At 43.0% G+C, this 19,969-nt stretch overlaps 1 protein-coding gene across 5 annotated transcripts in view; it reads right to left on the reverse strand.

The window, feature by feature from the left end:
- Positions 1-254: 254 nt before the first annotated feature.
- Positions 255-19,969, reverse strand: part of UACA (uveal autoantigen with coiled-coil domains and ankyrin repeats) — an 89,150-nt gene continuing 69,435 nt past the window's right edge. For 2 of the 5 annotated variants that reach the window (XM_040414345.1, XM_040414347.1), the window contains exons 3-20: positions 19,587-19,675; positions 18,836-18,900; positions 16,309-16,366; positions 16,148-16,218; positions 15,504-15,610; positions 14,450-14,631; positions 14,324-14,361; positions 12,950-13,009; positions 12,745-12,852; positions 12,231-12,263; positions 12,023-12,121; positions 8,230-8,269; positions 8,098-8,150; positions 3,809-6,583; positions 3,435-3,554; positions 2,434-2,499; positions 1,044-2,271; positions 255-987 (exon numbers count right to left, since the gene is read on the reverse strand). In XM_040414345.1, coding sequence (XP_040270279.1) covers positions 2,200-2,271; positions 2,434-2,499; positions 3,435-3,554; positions 3,809-6,583; positions 8,098-8,150; positions 8,230-8,269; positions 12,023-12,121; positions 12,231-12,263; positions 12,745-12,852; positions 12,950-13,009; positions 14,324-14,361; positions 14,450-14,631; positions 15,504-15,610; positions 16,148-16,218; positions 16,309-16,366; positions 18,836-18,900; positions 19,587-19,675 — 4,036 coding nt within the window. In that variant the 3' untranslated portion in view covers positions 255-987; positions 1,044-2,199. The remainder of the gene's footprint in view (positions 988-1,043; positions 2,272-2,433; positions 2,500-3,434; positions 3,555-3,808; positions 6,584-8,097; positions 8,151-8,229; positions 8,270-12,022; positions 12,122-12,230; positions 12,264-12,744; positions 12,853-12,949; positions 13,010-14,323; positions 14,362-14,449; positions 14,632-15,503; positions 15,611-16,147; positions 16,219-16,308; positions 16,367-18,835; positions 18,901-19,586; positions 19,676-19,969) is intronic. The other 3 variants (XM_040414346.1, XM_040414349.1, XM_040414348.1) reach the window with 3 other exon arrangements.

A 19,969-nucleotide genomic window follows, 5' to 3' on the forward strand; every position in this document is an offset into this window, starting at 1 on the left:
CACACGTCCATGTTCAAATCCGTGAGAAGGTGGTCAGTGATGCATCCGTGCTAAAACACTGATGTCTGAATACACGCATTGAAATGAATGGGGATGTGTGCTGTCTGTGGAGAACACGTACAGAACACGTCTGTCGAACACAGGTGTGTGAATGGGGCTTTAGGTGATAGAATGCTGAATAACTAAAGGATGGGATGTGAGGCGCTGTACATGTTTTGTGCAATGCACATGGACAGAAAACCAAACAACAGGAATTTCCCCACAAACTAAGTTTATTATAATTTATATATTAATCCAGTTCGGAACCAATGAACACATAAACTTGTAGTATATCTCAAAGGAGTGTAGATAAGCATAGTTGTGGACACCACACAGTCCAAACCCTGCGTATAACTGAAGACACGGTTATTACCTAAACTAAAAAAACAGAACAAGCACCAAGCTGATAAGTCTACACGATAAAGCTTTGCCACCCCAAGGACTATATACTACATAGTAAGATCACATGGAACAGAGTTCAGGCCAGCTGACCGATTCCACAGAACAGGCACGTGAATCAAAATATCCATACAAAATATATATATATATAAATATATCTATCTCTATATACTGGGAGTGTAAACGTATATTGGAAAGTGTAAACTGGCATAAGAAGATCTAACGTCTCTTTAAAAAGCGTAGATTCTGAACCTGGCCAGCCAAGTCCATACCTTGGGTGACAGAAAGGTAACTGAACATGCTGCTCTGCTAAACGACATCCTTACAAGTCTCTAACGTAACTTCTTTAATCAACCTCAAATTTATACAGTTTCTATTTTTCAGATCCATTGATTTCTAGTCAAATGTCTCAGCTAACACAGGCAGATAGGAGACATGACAGATTGCTGACCTTACAAGGCCGGGCTTACAGAAACAGCTGTTTCCGTAGCTTCCATTGTAGTGAATAGGAGCGCCGGACAGCTTGGCTGTTTCCGTAAACCCAGCCACCTAAGGCCGTTTCCGTAAACCCAGCCACCTAAGGCCGTTTCCGTAAACCCAGCTACCTAAGGCCGGCAAGATGGAACAAAGCCTTTAAGAAAAAAAGAAAAATTACCTAGATAAAAAAGTTAAATAACCCTGTAAATGCGGTGCCTTACTTAAAGGGGTTGTACTGGATTAGAAAAACACAGCTCCTTTCTTCCAGTTGTGGTTGGGTCTTAACCTGCAGCTCAGTCTCACTGACATGAAATGAACGGTGCTAAGCTGCAGTACTATACACAATCTGTGGACAGGTATGGCATCATTTAAGCAGACATTTTTCTAATCCTGTACAACCAATGCAGATCACTGCCTGAATCCAGGGTAGCATTCACAACATGGCCGGCTTCAGAACTTCAATCTCAAATCATTCAGTGCTGGCACAATGTGCACAAAATGAGCTGGTAATGGCACCATGTACTGTACAGAAATCTGATGTAGGAGAAGCAGACTGTCCCACGGCATTATCAGGAGCTCATTAAAGCTGCTGGGGAAGGACGATCTGGAGAATACCACAGGCTGGAATTTGGGACCAGTACACGAAAAGTTATGGAAAGTATTCACAGAGTTACTGAACTTTTTATGCAGATTATATCTAAACTGGTGCTTAAAAGTTGCACATAGTCTTTCAAACACTATAAGAAGCCTTTCAGCGGGAACCTCCATTTTCAACTTCACAGGCCCCTAAGACTTATTTAGTTGCTGCTGTAATACATATAAAATTATTCACATTGCCTTGTATTTTCCACTACATTACTATCCAGCCTGCCAGTGTCCACACTCTGCCTCACCAGAGCCCAGTACTCAGTCTCTCTTATTCGACACTTACAACATATCTTCCATCTTTGACACTTGCTCGTCTTTCTTCATATCCTTAGGTCTCATCTTCTATCAACTTTGATTGGCCACTTCCATGTTCCTTCACAACCAACATTGCCATTACCCTCTCAAAATCTAACGTTCACATCCTCCTACCTCACTTTCCCTTTTCTCTATCGTATTCATACTTCTCTTATTACATACGTTAACTTTCCAGCCCCTATCCAGTGTATATCTCATTCCACACTTGTGTATGCAGTGTGTGGGTATCAACTTCCACCATGATTATAATGTGTAAGGTGTCCTGCAATAGCTTTATTGCCCACTACCCCACCAAATCATAGACTGTTCATTGATGGGATATCAGCAGACAAGTTCTTGTCGCATGTGTATGATCTGTAGTAATGCATCTTGTACATCTGCATCCATATGACCCTGTGAAAAAAAAAAAACAACAATGCTTTATCATCAGTAACTCAAAGGACTGTATGTCACACAATATAATGCATGCCTGACACATAATATGTAAGCAAGGTTTCCATTTTACTATGTGACACGGACACAAGGAACACATTATAATCTGTTTCCTCTGCTTACCTGCACCGCATTCAGAAGATGTGCACGATAGATGGAAATAATCTCCTGGTGTCTCCGATGCGTCTCCTGTAACAAATAATTATGGTGACATAAGGATTACAGATAGAAGAAGCTACTAGACACAAGAACATGTAAAGCTGACCAAAAATATATAAAAAATAAATAAATGTTTTAACCATTGTATTTGTGAGTTACAAAAACCAGCCGGGGAAATCTGAGTAATTAGAGGTGGCGGGCGGGCCGGGGGATAGTCTTCTTTCAAAATCCCCATCCCTTGGCCACAGTGGAGAGCAGTTACAAAGAGCTTCTCTCACTCTGCCTTATTTAGGCTACTTTCACACTGGCGTTTTGGCTTTCCGTTTGCGAGATCCGTTCAGGGCTCTTAAAAGTGGTCCAAAACGGATCAGTTTTGCCCTAATGTATTCTGAATGGAAAAGGATCCGCTCAGAATGCATCAGTTTTGCCTCCGTTCAGTCACCATTCCGCTCTGGAGGCGGACACCAAAACGCTGCCTGCAGCGTTTTTTTTGCTGTTCGCCTGACGAAGCTGAGCCAAACGGCCTGGCACACAATGTAAGTCAATGGGGACGGATCCGTTTTCTCGGACACAATAGAAAACGGATCCGTCCACATTGACTTTAAATGGAGTTCATGATGGATGACATAATGCAACCGGATCCGTTCATGACGGATGCATGCGGTTGTATTATTGTAACGGAAGCGTTTTTGCAGATCCATGACGGATCCGCAAAAAAAGCTAGTGTGAAAGTAGCCTTAGCTGAATGGGCAATGTGTAATGCTTAATTTCTCCTGTGGTGGTGCTCCAGGAAAATTAAACACTTACTCCCTACAAATTACAGCTGGTTGCTGGGGTCCCAGCAGGGGGAACACTTTGGAATCTGTTTATTGTAAAGAGGCCCCACTAACATGTAGGGATTTTTCAAAGCAGGCTATCCATTTTACTATGAGATTTAATGATAAGAGTCATATTATAGAACTTACGTCTAATTGGCACTGTAGAGACCTGATCTGATTCTGCAGGGCCTCCTCAGACTGCATCTTCTCAGGGAGCAGGGACAAACTGTGCTTCAACCTGTCCACATCATTAAGGAGAGATTGGATCTGGCCACAGGGGAAGAAACAGAACATCAAACTCTTGCAATTTAATATTCATTTTAACATTTTATAATTTTTTTTCCCATAAAGGTTTTCATAATTTTAACAGGATATCGTAAGCGATACATGTAAAAATGTATTGACTCCATTACCTCGGAAACCATTTGACGTACATTTAACATCACTACTATGTGCTCCTAGCATAGCAAGTGTATACTTTAATAGGAACATATAATATGCCTAGAAATTTCCTTCCTCACCTGCTTGTCTTTGCTTTCCAGATCTTCTGCTGATCGCTGGATGTTCTCCTTCAGTCCCTCGATTGTAGACAACGATTGTTTGTGCCTCTCCATGAGTTTACCGATCTCTTGTTCTTGACTGCTGCTCTTTTGCCTTAACTTCTCGCTCTGACGCAGAGCCTCTTGAAGGTCCTGAGCTGCTCGTTTGCTGTCCTCTCTGAACCTGTTGCTGGCCTCCTCAAGCTGAGCCACTCTCTGTTCAAGAGCTGTCCTAATCACACTAAAATCGGATTTTTCCCTATTGCTGTAACGCTCCAGTTCTTCTAGATTTTGATGTGCCTTCTTTAATTCCTCATGAAGTCTATTCATCTCCTGCTCAGCCGTCCGCCATTTCTCCTCTTTTTCCCTTAACTTCAGTTCTGCTGCTGCAGCACTCCTCTGCCAGACCTCCTTTTCTTTGGCGTGCTGGGTGTTGGAAACAGAACCGGCTTTCAGGTTCTCCAGTTCTTGTTCTAAGTTTCGGACTTTTTCTTGCATCTTCTCAAATAAGTTTACTTTGGCTTCAAGCTCAGCCTCTAGAATTGCCTTAGTGTTCTTCAATGTGGATTGCAAGTCATTATGTCTTTCTATAGGAATGTATTGACTGCTGAGACTTTCCTGCATTTCCTTGAGTTTCATTGTGGCCTCGAGATTATCTTTCTGCAACGCAACATGTATCTCTTTGGAGTCTTTCTGTGACTTCTGTAACTGCTGTAAGCAGCATCGCAGTTCCTCCAACTCAGCAAGCATTGCACTTTCTTCTCCCTTTCGAGACATACGTTCTTCAGCAAGGCTACGTTCCGCAATCTCTAGGTCTTTCTTAAGATTTAAAGTTTCCTGCTTCTGCTTGGAGAGATCATCTCGTGTTGCCTGAGTTATGAGATGTTGTTTCTGTAGCTCAGACTCCATCTCATTCCTTATTGTCTGGAAGTCTTTCTCCTTTTCCCTGATGCTGGTCAGAGGAGCATATTTTTCAGTAATGCAGTGCTGCAATGTGTCTAATTCGGCTCTCTGTTCTTTGAGCGCTGCCTGTAGCTTCCCAGCCTCCTCTTTTTCCCGCTTATAACTGGCATGTGCCTGCAAATACTGTTGCTCAATCTGTTTGTTGCATTTCTGCAGCTCTGCCACTTTCTCAGCATGTTCCTTTTGCGTCACATAATCAGAACCCAACTGTTTCTTCGTATTCTGCAGCAGTGTCTGCAATTCTGCTCGGGTAGTGGCCTCCTTGGCTGCTTGATCACGCAATTCTGCACTCTTCTCCGTCTCACACTTCAGCTTTTCTTGCATTTCAGTTTGCTTTGCAACCTCATTCTTCAGCTGTTTCTGCAAGTCAGACTTCAGTGCAGACTCTCTGTCGAGCTGTGCTTGCAACGCTGTTTGCTTAGCAACAAGTCTCTCTAGCTCTGTCCGGACCATTGTCATGTCTTTTGTCTCACTTTCCAGCTGTTTCCTGATCGAGGCCACCTCGACTTTAGATTTCTCTAACTCTGCAGTCAGTGAAGCCGAAGTCTGCAAATGTGTAGTCAGGGGTATGTGGTTTTCTCGTAGATTAACATTTTCTGCCAGAAAAGCGTTTGCTTTCTTTGCCGCCTCTTCACATTTCTTTGACATGTCTGCCAGCTGCTTCTCCAGTTCTCTGATCCGTAGCTGCTTATCATTCATATTTTTCTCATGCTCTTCTCGAGGTGTAGTGGATGACTGGAGAAGCATCATACCCTCCTTCAATGTTTTCCTCTCCTCTAGCAACCTCCCCTGCTCCTGCTCTGCCTTCCTGTGACTTGCCTCAGACTCTGCTAATTTCTGACTCAGGAGAGCAATGGTTTCCTCGCAGGCTCTCTTGGTCTCTGCGTGCAGTTGTGCTGGGACATGTTGACTTCTTAGCTCTCCTTTTAACTCTTCAATTTGTCTTTGCAGAAGAATCTTCTCAGTCTGCAGCTTTTCAGCTTCCCTACTGAGAATGCTATTCTTTACCTTAAGTTCATCCAACTCCTTCTTGAGCATGTCCCACTTTGCCTCTGACCTCCTCTTTTCTTTATTAGCATTTTCAAGATCATCCCTAACCTTGGTCAGCTCCTGCTTAGCCTCTTCCAAGCTCCGTGACTTTTCATTTACGTCATTTGTCAGAAGACATCTCATGTTCTCAAACTTGTCTGTGGTGACAGCAAGAGCCAGTTGCTCTCCAGCCTCCTGGGCCCTTCGTTCTGCGCGTTCTTTTTCTTCCTCACACACAGCTAGCCCATCCTGTAGGCACCGATTCTCCTTACGCATGCGTCCATCTTCTCTGCGCAGCTCCTGCACCAGAAGCTCATTGTGCCGCAGCTGGTTGCGTAGCTTCCCAACTTCAGCAGATGCGCCTTCATATTTGCTTTTCATCTCTCTCAGCTGTTCCTGTAATTCCTCTGCACGAGAGGAGCCATTCAGAGCTTCTTGCGTTAGGTGATCTTTCAGTGCCAGGAAATGTGTTTGCATCTGCTTCACTTTACTTTCAGAGTCCAGCATGCGCTTCTGGACATCACGCAGCGCTTCTTCTAGCTGACGGATCTGCTTGTCTGAATCAGCTTTAATCCGATCTCTCTCAGATACTAGAGCTACACACTCTGAAGATCTCCTTGAAAGCTCCTGCTGCAGCCTCAACGTCTCCTCCCTGGCCATTTCATAGTATCTGCGGATGGTTTCTATTTCGTGGCGCTGGTCAGCATTTTCCCCAGGAAGTTCCAGAGGTCGCAGCTGAGACCTGGCCGGCAGGTGAGCTGCAAGCTAAAAGAGTAATAGAGATACAACGTGTAAATACAGTGGCCAACACTCATTTATACTGTCTAATAGATAGTGTAACCTTAGACCACAGTCTAAAACTCTGCCGGATTTATCAAAGTGGTGATGTCACATGCCAAATCTTGTGCACCTCTAGACTGGCACATTTTCTGGTGCTCTGTTGCATAAAAAGTACATTTTTGGACGCGTCGGAAAAGGCATCTAAAACCATTAAGAATTGTCATTTTGATAAATTAATTACCATGAGGGATATTCATTAATTTCATATAAAAGTAAACAAAAGTTGTCACACAACTTATCATTTATCTGTCAAATAGTAGCCGTGTACAAATAATCCCACCAGCAACAGACTAAAAACTGTGACTTGGGAGTCAGTTTAAAAAATAAAAAAAAATGACTCCCTTGTCCTTGAGAACAATGGAAAATGATCGGCCAAATTCAGCAAATCATGCCATAAAAATGCAGTTTCGTGTGACTACATCAGAGAATTTTCTAGCATAGCAAATTGCATTTTTGGCAGACAAGAGTTTGCCATTGGCCATTGAAAATAGTTGTTCATGATAGTTTTTCAAACGGCAGTCGGTCGAATCTTTCTGGCCAACTTTTATCACTTGTGTGGCCAGCAAAAAAAGGGGTTGTCCAGCTTTTACTAAGTGATGGCCTATCCTCAGGATAGGCCATTATTAGCCGATTGGTGGCGGTCTAACACTTCGCATCCTTGTTGATAGCTGTGCTGAAAGTCAATAGGAGCAGTGCTGCAGTGATCAACTGTCTACTACACAGATCACAGCCCTATGTACTTCCAGCACCAGAGGAAAAAAAGAGACAATGAAGCAGCACTCTGCAAATCAGATTTGCAGAGTGCTGCTGCATTGTCTCTTTTTTTTCCTCTAGGTCTTTGCCATGGCAGCGTGCACCTGCACACTGGGAGGTGCTGACTGACCCCTTTTTTTTTTTTGCAGACTTCCAGCACCAGAGCTACACCCAGTTCGGATGTGGGGTGTTGGGACTCCTGCCAATCAGCTAATGATGGCCTATCCTTAGGATAATCCATTGTTTAGTAAAAGCTGGACAACCACTTTAATGAATAATGTGGAAGGATAACTACAAGAAGCACTGTAGGTTCCAATCAAAATCCTTTAAAAATTAAGCAATCGAAAAAGAACGATTAAGGAATAAAAATTGTGAAGTATCTAGCTAATAAATCAAATATCTCCCAACTCCAGCATAACATCTTTGTATGAAATTGGCTGTAATATACAAGCTATATATTGTAACCAGGAGGCTGAGTCCATCTAAACTTAAAGGGGTTCTCCGGGCTTTTAATATTGATGACCTATCCTCAGGATAGCCCGGAGAACCTCTGTAAAAGGGCATGATTACATAATGACTACCATTTATCCCACTCCAGTTTTTTTTTTAACACATTTCCAAGGACTACCATTATGCTGTCAGAAAACAAACAGTTGTCATTAAACATTCCTTCCTTCACTCCTCACCTGTGGATCAGCGCTAAGAACAAGATTTTGCTTCATTACTAGGTCTTCTCTACCTAGAACACAAATAAAGAATTAGAGAAGGAGGATTACATGAGGACTACCAGTATGCTGGGCGTACAAGCAAATACTCACCATTGCTGAAAGGGCTGTTAGGGGCAGAGGAATTTTTCTGCTGGAACAAAGTTAGAAAAACCTGTCAGTTAAATACCATTTTTTAAGTTTGCCCTTTTAGATTTATACCTCTTAACTACCATTGCCTTTCCCACAGCCATCTGACCTAGCTGGTCCTATTACCAGCTTAGAAAATGGTAAATAAAAAAGGCTGACCTCTGCCTACGATACCAAAATGATCAGCTTTGTTATAGAAAACAGACTGTCGGCAGATGAGAACCATTTGGCCCATCTAGTCTGCCCAATATACTGAATACTATGAATAGCCCCTGGCCCTATCTTATATGAAGGATGGCCTTATGCCTATCCCATGCATGCTTAAACTCCTTCACTGTATTTGCAGCTACCACTTCTGCAGGAAGGCTATTCCATGCATCCACTACTCTCTCAGTAAAGTAATACTTCCTGATATTACTTTTAAACCTTTGCCCCTCTAATTTAAAACTATGTCCTCTTGTATTCAAACAAAAAAAATGCCTAATGTTTAGATTATTATTAGATTAATATTGTCACGTGGGTTTTTGAGTATATCGCTATTCAGAATAAGTGACTTTTAAAAATACCTTTAATGGTGATACAGTGGGTATAGGTATGTAAATACCGACAGTGAGTACTACAATTTCAAAAGGTTATATATAAATTTCTTTTGACAGGGGAGTAGTAACCCCTAACTGAGAACATGTGCTAGTGATACAAAAACTATTAATAGACTTACGGTGGTTCGAGGATCAAAATTGAAAATTATTATATAAGTACGATAGGGTCTGAGGAAAAAAGGGCAGGGCAGACTGGATGCTTACCCTAAATGCCCTAAATACTGCTCAGCCCAGGGTAACCCCCTGATGGTGGAGGTTCCCTGTCCCCGAACCTATACCTGTCAACTCCCTAGTTTGACCCTAGCCAGGGAATAATGATAGGTAAACAACAATAATATCAAGATATAACAGGGGAAAAGGCAGGTGGCTCAGGTGATCAGAGTCACCACCCGTCCTCTCCGAGATTCAAATAAACATATACAGAAAGAAGGAGTGGGGAGGGATCCAGATACTCAGGAAATCACCAATCCTCTCAGATAAATAATACGCACGTTTTAAAATATGCACATCTTGTTACACAGACCTCAACGCGTTTCACCTGTATAGAATCAGGCTCATCAGGAGGTAGGTAGAAAAGGACAGAGTCCAGTAAAGATACAGATGTGACCAATGATAGCGTTAATATAGATGGAACGATACTTAGCTATAGATGTTCATAGGAGGAGGCGTAGATATAGTATTACCAGATGGCAAGATAGCTACATCAATACGTGATACCTGAAAAAAGTGTATATACAAAAGGGACACTTCAGTATAGATTAACATTACTCACAGCTCTATAAATAACTCTTGCAGATTCAAGTAGCATAAAGAACTTACATGGTGTTGATGCTGGCCATTGGCTCCCCCAGTAGCCTGCTTTGGGCCCAGGTGGAGTGCAAGTGGAAATAAAACCCATTTATAGGGTCTGATAAATGCGTCCGGACGCCGGAAACCACTTCCGGTCTCCTGGAGCGCATGGTGAAACGCACCAAGCTTCCGGCCAGCGTCACTTCCGGTGCCATGGAACGCATCGTGAGCCGCATAGGGCCCGATGCCGGCACCGGAAGATAACAAGGGCCATGTTAACCATGCAGAAGTGAACGCATGGGGATTAATAAAGGGGCCAGTAGGTATAAGCTGAGGGCCCGGGTGGAGTGCCAGTAGAGATAAATATCCATTTATGATGTCTAAAAAATGCGTCCGGACGTCAGAAAACACTTCCGGTCTCCTGGAGCGCATGGTGGAACGCACAGGACTTCCGCAGGCCGGAAGTGGTTTCCGTGCGCTCCAGGAGACCGGAAGTGGTTTCCGGCGTCCGGACGCATTTATCAGACCCTATAAATGGGTTTTATTTCCACTTGCACTCCACCTGGGCCCAAAGCAGGCTACTGGGGGAGCCAATGGCCAGCATCAACACCATGTAAGTTCTTTATGCTACTTGAATCTGCAAGAGTTATTTATAGAGCTGTGAGTAATGTTAATATATACTGAAGTGTCCCTTTGTATATACACTTTTTTCAGGTATCACGTATTGATGTAGCTATCTTGCCATCTGGTAATACTATATCTACGCCTCCTCCTATGAACATCTATAGCTAAGTATCGTTCCATCTATATTAACGCTATCATTGGTCACATCTGTATCTTTACTGGACTCTGTCCTTTTCTACCTACCTCCTGATGAGCCTGATTCTATACAGGTGAAACGCGTTGAGGTCTGTGTAACAAGATGTGCATATTTTAAAACGTGCGTATTATTTATCTGAGAGGATTGGTGATTTCCTGAGTATCTGGATCCCTCCCCACTCCTTCTTTCTGTATATGTTTATTTGAATCTCGGAGAGGACGGGTGGTGACTCTGATCACCTGAGCCACCTGCCTTTTCCCCTGTTATATCTTGATATTATTGTTGTTTACCTATCATTATTCCCTGGCTAGGGTCAAACTAGGGAGTTGACAGGTATAGGTTCGGGGACAGGGAACCTCCACCATCAGGGGGTTACCCTGGGCTGAGCAGTATTTAGGGCATTTAGGGTAAGCATCCAGTCTGCCCTGCCCTTTTTTCCTCAGACCCTATCGTACTTATATAATAATTTTCGATTTTGATCCTCGAACCACCGTAAGTCTATTAATAGTTTTTGTATCACTAGCACATGTTCTCAGTTAGGGGTTACTACTCCCCTGTCAAAAGAAATTTATATATAACCTTTTGAAATTGTAGTACTCACTGTCGGTATTTACATACCTATACCCACTGTATCACCATTAAAGGTATTTTTAAAAGTCACTTATTCTGAATAGCGATATGTCCTCTTGTAGCAGTTTTTCTTCTTTTAAATATTCTCTCCTCTTTTACCTTGTTGATTCCCTTTATGTATTTAGCAGTTTCTATCATATCTCCTCTGTCTCGTCTTTCTTCCAAGCTATACATGTTAAGGTCCTTTAATCTTTCCTGGTAAGTTTTGTCCTGCAATCCATGTACCAGTTTAGTAGCTCTTCTCTGAACTCTCTCCAAAGTATCAATAATATTATATTGATTAGTTATTAATGTGTGACATTGTAATTAGTTTAATAGTGTATAATATTACAATTTAGTCCATAGACAACTCCATGTACTACTGTTCCTGAGATCTCTCATTGGGGACTGCATTGCTATTGCAAGCGGATCAGAAAGCTCCTATGCCATACACGCTGAATTAGCTGCAATAACACAGAGGATCCATGTAACAACAACATTTACTTCCGCATGTCCGACACCTGTCAGATTCAGATTAACCATTTACACACACAGACTGAGTGTAAAATTTGAAGTCAGTTTGCCATACTTTGTGCCAAATTTATAAAATGTCACGTTGCTTGCTTAAATTTGGAGCATCTTTAAACCTAACCTAACCATTTGGAGCATCTTTAAATCTAACCCTACTGGGATGGCTTTGGGACTTTTACGGTGAAATCTGGAGTGAAACTCATTAACATAGATAACCACATCCACTTTTCAAAACTGGAGAGAGTGGTGTAAAAATGAAAAAAAAAAAAAAAAAAGGCTAAACATATTTGAGATCGTAACCTCAAAAAGTCGCTGTTTTGTGGACTTTTTGAAGACAGAATTATGGAGCGCAAGGCTTGATCATTCAACCTTCTATATCAATTCTCGCCACCAGCCAGCACCAGCTCACCTCATAATATCTCAGTTTCCCTCGCAGGTTCTCCATAGTTCGCAGGCTCTCCTCAAGTTCCTTTTCCTTCGCTTCCAATAGTGACTTCAGCTCCTCTTTCTAATATTTTAATATTGGAGATGGAAAAAAAAAAATATATAAAAAATGTTCAGTGATGTGCAAGTAAAAAGGTATCATGATTTATTCTACACCCCAAACATAATGCTACCTCATTCTCCAGGTCATCAGTCATCATCTGCTCCTGCAATATGAAGTAAATTTAAGTCTCCTTGTACGATACAATAGGCCAGTTCCTTTTCTTTATTGCTCACGGCTCTCGGACACAGACCCGAACTGGAAACCCCACCTAGTTCCCTGCATACAGTCCACCCTGCCCCCCCAATCCAGCTATTTCCTGTCTCCGGTGCACTTGTTCATAGCTTTTATTCCCCTCTTGCTCCTGTTTTTCTATGTTAAAGAGAGTATTGTAACATTAATTCTCCATTTTCAGTATATCTCTGAATGGCATTTGCAATACAGTTAATGCCATGACAGTACTTCTGCTCTGAACACATCTCATCATAGACACACACCCATGACGCTGTATAAACTGACAATTTAATAAGCTATTATAAAATGCCTTACACACACCTGACAATGAATGCTAATTATACACTAGAAGCCTTATTCAGATGGCCGTCTATCTGCCCGGTTATAAATGACTGGGAGACACTGGACCCCACCTGGCCGAGCTGGTGCTGTAAGCCCCCCACTTTATCCAGCAGTGCTCTGTGCTCATGCTGTATTTTTCTCAGTCTATCACGGAGATCTTCATTTTCATTTTCTAAGTCCTAAAGGAGGAATGGTGAAGAGGATTGAAGCATTTTACCATCTCAGCATGTCCACGTATCATTGCCAATAATGGGAATAACAGGCTCACACACATACCTGTGCCTGATCTTTTGATTTTACGGAGGAATCTTCCTTGGAACTCTGCTTTGCCCATTTCTGAGGAAAGGACACACACAGAACCATTTATAGACCGTGCCAGTCATAGCAAGAATGCCAAAAACACATTAACTGTAGGACTTTTATTCTAAAATGCAAGCTCCCTCCCATAACATCTGACCAGCTTAGAGTCCCATCACTGTCAATGGTTTGTGGAAGTCACAGGTTGTGTGGGAACGAACAAATGGCTGACATTAATAAGAGAAGAGTGGAAACTGCCTGATTTATTCCATTTTGGATAGAGTTCATGCACTAGAGACAGGGTAATGTCAAGTTATTGGCATGCCGTAAGAGGAAACTTGCAATTATGCTACGATGGATCATGACTTTATATATTTAACATACATGCAGTAACACCATGAGGTAAACTGCAAAAAAAAAAAAAAATTCCATCCAGGCAGTGTTCCATCAGCCTGACAGAATTGAATGGAGGACAGACATACTCCTACCACTCCAATCAGAGAGGGGGCTAGGAGAACCAGTGTTCTCAGGATAGCTGAGGACTGATGGTCAGACACCCCCACGCCCCTCGTGTGGAGAGGACCCCTTTTATGATTCACTGCTTTACAATCCTCAAGGTACACAAAATTTAACAGACTAATAAAACCTAATATACAAGGTTCAACCTATCATAAAGAGTGTCTATGGCCATTCACTCACATGTACGTCACTGTTTCTGGAGTTTGTCAGAACAAGAAATGGAAATTAAATTAGTGATCAGAGGGCAGACATTTTCCTGGACATCCAGTCATTAACAGTTGAAAAACTCTACACCGCTCCCTGCCCAAAATGGATCATGGTGTACTAAATAACAGGAATTATTCTAATGCATAAGCAAAAGATACATTTTAGGTTTTGCGTTACCACCACTACCAAAGGAAGAGGGGGAGGAAGGTGTAGAAGAAACAAACACTAGGACTTTTTGTTCTTGATAGCAAAACCCAACGCCTTAATGTGGTGGCCAGTTTAATCTTTGCAGAGGAATGTGATTCAGTAATTTTAATGTTTTAAAATGAAATGTTCTTTGAAGGGGGTTTTCCAATCCGACAAAGTGATGTTATATCACTGTAATATGTCCCCCACACAGTGGGTGGCCAAGCGTCATGCAAAACAGGTGAAAAAACATTGGAGAACACAGCGGTGCTGCAGCCACTTCATTTTCCTAATTGGTGGAGTCCCAGAGGTCAAAGAATCACTAATCATAAAATGATGATTTGAGCTAGCGATATGGCATCACTTTATCAGGAGGGAATAGCCTTTTTAGGTTACACTCAGATATAATGAGCTTTGTAAAAAAAATTCAATAGCACTCACAGAGCGTAAAGAAACCATGCTTCTTACAGGTTCTGGCCCTGTGGGAATATACAAAACAGGTTAAGATTACACTTCTGGATAATAATCCCATAGGCAAGAAATTACAACCACCAGAGAGAAGATCACCTCGTGGAGAGCTCTCAACTGCGGTCCTGATAAGAGACAAGATCTCCAGGTTGTCCCCAATTCTGCTATAATAGGTACAGTCATGTCCCAAAGAGTCGACCAGTGTAACGTCAGCCCCTGCTCTCAGCAGGATTTCCACAGCTTCCCGGCATCCGTACTCACAGCCCAGCATGAGCGGAGTCCTAAGGGATGGAGAAAGTATCAACGCATGTACAGCCCCTCAATAGCAAGTCTCAGTAAATAAATACATATACCAGGGGGATACTATATCTCCTTATGGAGGGCAACTAGTTAGCATGAGGAGACTCGTAGGCCATACATGCTCCCCTGGAATTCTGGGAAGAAGGGATGCAAATTAGCTCTTAACAAGCTCTGCCTCTTATGCTACCAGATAAGTTAAAGTGCAACCTTTTAAACAGGCCTTGAGACATGACTTAGATAATTAAGCCAGCACCTCATCTGCTGTTTCAGGGTAATCACTCTTCATTAGGGTGCCTTCACATGTGGCAGAATTTCTGCGACTGCAAATCCGTTCCAGAACAGATTCTGACACAATCCCCAACGCTCTGCGTGAACGAGGCCTTCGTGTACAGCAGAGAAAACTTGCTCAACCAGGTTAGAGTCATAAGTCATGATTCGGGGGATTGTTTATCCCCTTATGGAGCTAGCCGGCATGAGGAGTGTTATAGGCCAGGCAACGCTCCTCTGGTATTCTGGGAAGAGGGTATGCAAATCAACTCTTAACAAGCTGAGCCTCTAATGCCACACTGACCAGGCACTCTCCATAAGGAGATCTAGTATCCCCCAAATCCTGACCTAGGCTTCTCACCCAGTTAAGCCAGTGCTCTTTGCTGGAGACTGATGAGGGGCAATCACCTCAAAACAGCTGTCTGCAGATGAGATGCTGGTCTCAAGGCCTGTATAAAAGGTTGAACTTATGACAGCTACCTTACATCTGGTGGCATTAGAAGCTCAGCTTAAGATCTGCGTTGCATACCTTCTTCCTTGAATATATACACACACAATTATGCTAAAATCTCAAGATACCACTTACTTGTTCTGTTTGTCCCGGGAATTTATATCGGCGCCTTTCTCTATCAGCAGTTGGCATATAGCTGGGCGACACATCTGTGTGGCCAATGCCAGTGGGGTCCTCCCATCCTAGAGTACAGAAAAAGAAAAACTGGAGGTAACTACCATTCCAATCCTTGACTTACAGAAAACTAAACAGAGCCGCAACACTGAGTGAGGTGTTGGAAACCAGATCAACGATGGAGGAAACATCCTCTGCGTTTGGAGGAAAGAAGGTTTGTAGACAAACATAGAAGAGGATCTTTCCGGTAAGAGCGGTGAGACTATGGAACTCTCTGCCTGAGGAGGTGGTGATGGTGAGTACAATAAAGGAATTCAAGTGGGGCCTGGATGTATTTCTGGAGTGTAATAATATTACAGGCTATAGCTACTAGAGAGGGGTCGTTGATCCAGGGAGTTATTCCGATTGCCTGATTGGAGTCGGGAAGGAATTTTTTATTCCCCTAAAGTGAGGAAAATTGGCTTCTACCTCACAGGGTTTTTTTGCCTTCCTCTGGATCAACTTGCAGGATGACAGGCCGAACTGGATGGACAGATGTCTTTTTTCGGCCTTATGTACTATGTTACTATATGTAACGATGTAGAATGTAAAGCTGAAATTCTCACCAAGTCTTTGGCATTTACCGAAGCCCCATGATCGCACAGAAGCTGCGCACTGGAACAGCAATCAGACATGGCTGCACAGAAGAAAACACCACAGATTCAGACATTGGCGACAGATAACGGGCGGGAGACACTGATCAGACATTTCAGCACTCTCCTCTCACCTGCATCGTGCAGCGCTGTCCTGCCTTGTAGATCCACATTCTCGGTTGGACAGTTAAACTGGGGATAAAAACACAAAACTAAATACAATTATTGTATTCACATATTCGCATAAAAGATCTTCCCCTCATCAGAAAATATTAACCATTATAGACCTAAAGGGTCTGTGTCATTCAGCAATGTGTAAAGGGCACCTGTCAGCAGATTTGTACCTATGACACTGGCTGACCTGTTACATGTGCGCTTGGCAGCTGAAGACATCTGTGTTGGTCCCATGTTCATATGTGCCCACATTGCTGATAAAAAAAATGAAGTTTTAATATATGCAAATTGGCCTCTAGGAGCAACAGGGGCGTTGCCGTTACACCTAGAGGCTCTGCTCTCTCTGCATCTGTCGCGCTGTCTGAGCTTTGACAGGGTCAGGCAGTGAGAATGTCTGGCCCTGTCGTCAATCAAAATGGAGAGGGCACGGTAGTTGTAGAGAGAGCAGAGCCTCTAGGTGTAATGACAACGCCCCTGTTGCTCCTAGAGGCTCATTTACATGTAGTAAAACATCATTTTCCTCAGCAATGCGGACACATATGAACATGGGACCAACACAGATGTCTTCAGCTGCCAAGTGCACATGTAACAGGTCAGTCAGTGTCATAGGTACAAATCTGCTGACAGGTGCCCTTTAATATCCTACCTAGGCACGAGGGTCACATAGCACCCACTATCATGCCCATAGGATTGCTGCAATGTGTGGAACCCTACGTGACCTATTGCAGAACATGTATCTAAGGGTACCTTCACACTAGCGTTTTTGTTTTTCCGGTATTAAGTCCTGTCACAGGAGCTCAATACCAGAAAAAAACCTGATCAGTTTTATCCTAATGCATTCTGAATGGAGGGCATTCCGTTCAGAAGGCATCAGTTCAGTCCCTCTTACGTTTTTTGGACGGAGAAAATACCGCAGCATGCTGCAGTTTCATCTCCGGACAAAATTCCTTAACATTTGCCGGAATGCCGGATCCGGCATTAATTTCCATTGAAATGTACTAGTGCCGGATTAAAAGGGAACCTGTCACCTCTACTATGCTACCCTCAATGAGCGTTTCTAAATGTTCATTGTGTTACCCATAACATATAAATTACACTTTTAATTTCATTTGCAGACGAATTCAATAAGTATTATGCATTTTTGTCATATCTTACTTGTGTGACCAGAGAAGAGTTAGATTTTCAAGCTCTGACTCATCTCAGGTTAATTTGCATATGTATCAAATCGTTTTTTCACACAATAAAAGCACACAGAGCTATGGGGACTGGATATTGCGGATGTGCTAGCGGCCATCTAGCAACCCATGTCCTCAGCTCTATACACAAAAAAACAGGTGACAGGTTCCCTTTAAGTGTTCTGGCAAAACAGATGCGATTTTTTTTCCAGATGACACCGGAGAGACGGATCCGGTATTTCAATGTATTTGTCAGACGGATCCGCATCCCGATCCGCCTGACAAACGCCATCCGTTTGCGACGGAACTGCCTGCCGGAATCCTCTGCCACAAGTGTGAAAGTACGCTAAGGCAGGATACTGTCTCTCCTTAAGGAGGCCAGCTGTATAAGGAGAGTTTTTAGCAGTGCTTCATGGTATGGAGACTTATTGGCTGGAGATCCCTCTTTGCAGAACATTTACCAGTAGCTTCCATGTGCACTCGAAACGCAAATTTCAATTAAAAAAGAAATTTCACATTATAATAATTCGTTTGGGAGTTTCCTACGGTAATTTTTTCATTACCGTGCTGAGCAGCCCGAGGCATTTCTAACCTGTTTTACGTGGACAACCGTCTATAATTAAGTGGAGAATACCGGGCGTCCTGACTGAACTTCCTAGACAGACCTCTTTGTTTCAACTGCACTAACTATGTATAGCCGAAAGACTGTGTAAACTTTTAAAGGGGTCTTGTCCTTGGTAATTGAAAACCACTGGAGGCCAAGGTGCGATGCAAACATCCACAAGTTAGCCCTAAACCTCCATAAACATTACCCTACATACAATTTGTGTTTCAAATGCAATTATTTTTTAATATTTAAAGGGCTTGTGCCAAGTTTTGAAGTTATAATAGGAGAAAACGAATTGGTTGTTAGAGGTCAAACCAACGAGACCCTGACTGATCCTAAGAACAGGGTCTTGTTCCCCTGATGTGATGTGCCTTGATTGGATGATACAGCTGTCACTCAGTAGAGGGGAGGGGCTGTGAAACAACTCAATGCATTGAGCCATTCACAGAGAAGCCCCACCCCTGGGCACTTGCAGCAGCTGAATCTGGCAGAATAAATCTCCATATTCACACTACTTCTGGTAATAAAAGTTCTACAAGCAATGTTTGTACTGCTCTCTCCAGCTCCTAGCTACTGCTGTCAGCAGTTTATCATGGTCGAAACTGAAAATAGACTCCCTTTAAGTAGTTTCAACTTGATTAAAATCTTTCCCTAAGAAGATCCAACAGAAAGACACATCATCCATCTTGGTGCTGTGCCACCTACCTGCAGAAGCTTCTGCAGACAAAGGGAGTGTCCATACTTTGCTGACAGATGCAAGGCATTTCTCCCTGACAGTAGAAAGAAAACAGAAATAGATGAAGATAACATGTGAGAAATGCAGGATTTTCACGCCCCAGCTATACAACAGTTCTAGGGTGGCAGAAGGAGCAGTTAAAGGGCAGCCGTCATCAGCGACCCCTCTATCCGACTGGAACGGAGCGCCGGAACAACAAAAGAAAAAACAGCATTTTAGAGTTATGATGCTTATTTGCATATTTAGAAAAAGTCTATGGTGCAATGAGGGTGTCACCATTGCTCTTGTTGCACCCAAGCTCTGCTCCTCTGTGGCAGCACCTCCCTTGCTGCTTTGCCGCTGCCTGGCCCTGTCAGTCAAAGGAGCCAGGGAGGAGCTGGTCACAGAAATGAGGAGCTTGGGTGCTACAAGAGCAAAGGTGACACCTTCATTGCACCAAAGCCTAATTTGCATATTACCAGCGTTTTAACCTGGTGAACCACAGCTATGTGTCTATGTTTGATAGGGAGGTCGCTGGTGACAGATTACCTTTAAATAAAATGACTAGGGGAGGACCTAGCTTGCCTGTTCTCAACTGCAAGCCAGTTGGTTGGGAAGGTATCTGCCAAAGCAAGCTGCACCCCAGCTAGACCAAAAACTGCCTGAGCTCCATTAGCACTCGAGGACATGAACAGACATGTCATCTCTAATGGTGCATTTAAAGGCCCAGTCACAACATACCTGCAGCATCAGGGGCTGTAAGATCGACCCCATGTAGGAGGACGGCATTCAGACATTCCAGGTGACCCTTCGAAGCAACAACATGGAATCTGAAAATAGGCAAAAAATACAATTCAAAAAAGCTACACAACAGTCGATAAAACCTGATGATGCAAATAAGTGCTCCTCCGCTCCCATGATGAAATATCTGTCAATGAGGATGTACGCGGCTTTCAAGCCATTAAAAAGAAACAAAAACATAGGTATACATCCTGCCCAGGCTTATGGGCTTGGCCAGCGAACGTGACTTTGAAATGAGTAATGCATGTGTCAGAACAAACTATGTAGGACACCTACACACAGGTCTAGAGCCAGCCATACAAAGGAAAGCTGTGCATGTCCAT

Source organism: Bufo bufo, chromosome 1, assembly GCF_905171765.1.
Source record: "Bufo bufo chromosome 1, aBufBuf1.1, whole genome shotgun sequence".
In the NCBI taxonomy this organism is placed as follows: Eukaryota; Metazoa; Chordata; class Amphibia; order Anura; family Bufonidae; genus Bufo; species Bufo bufo.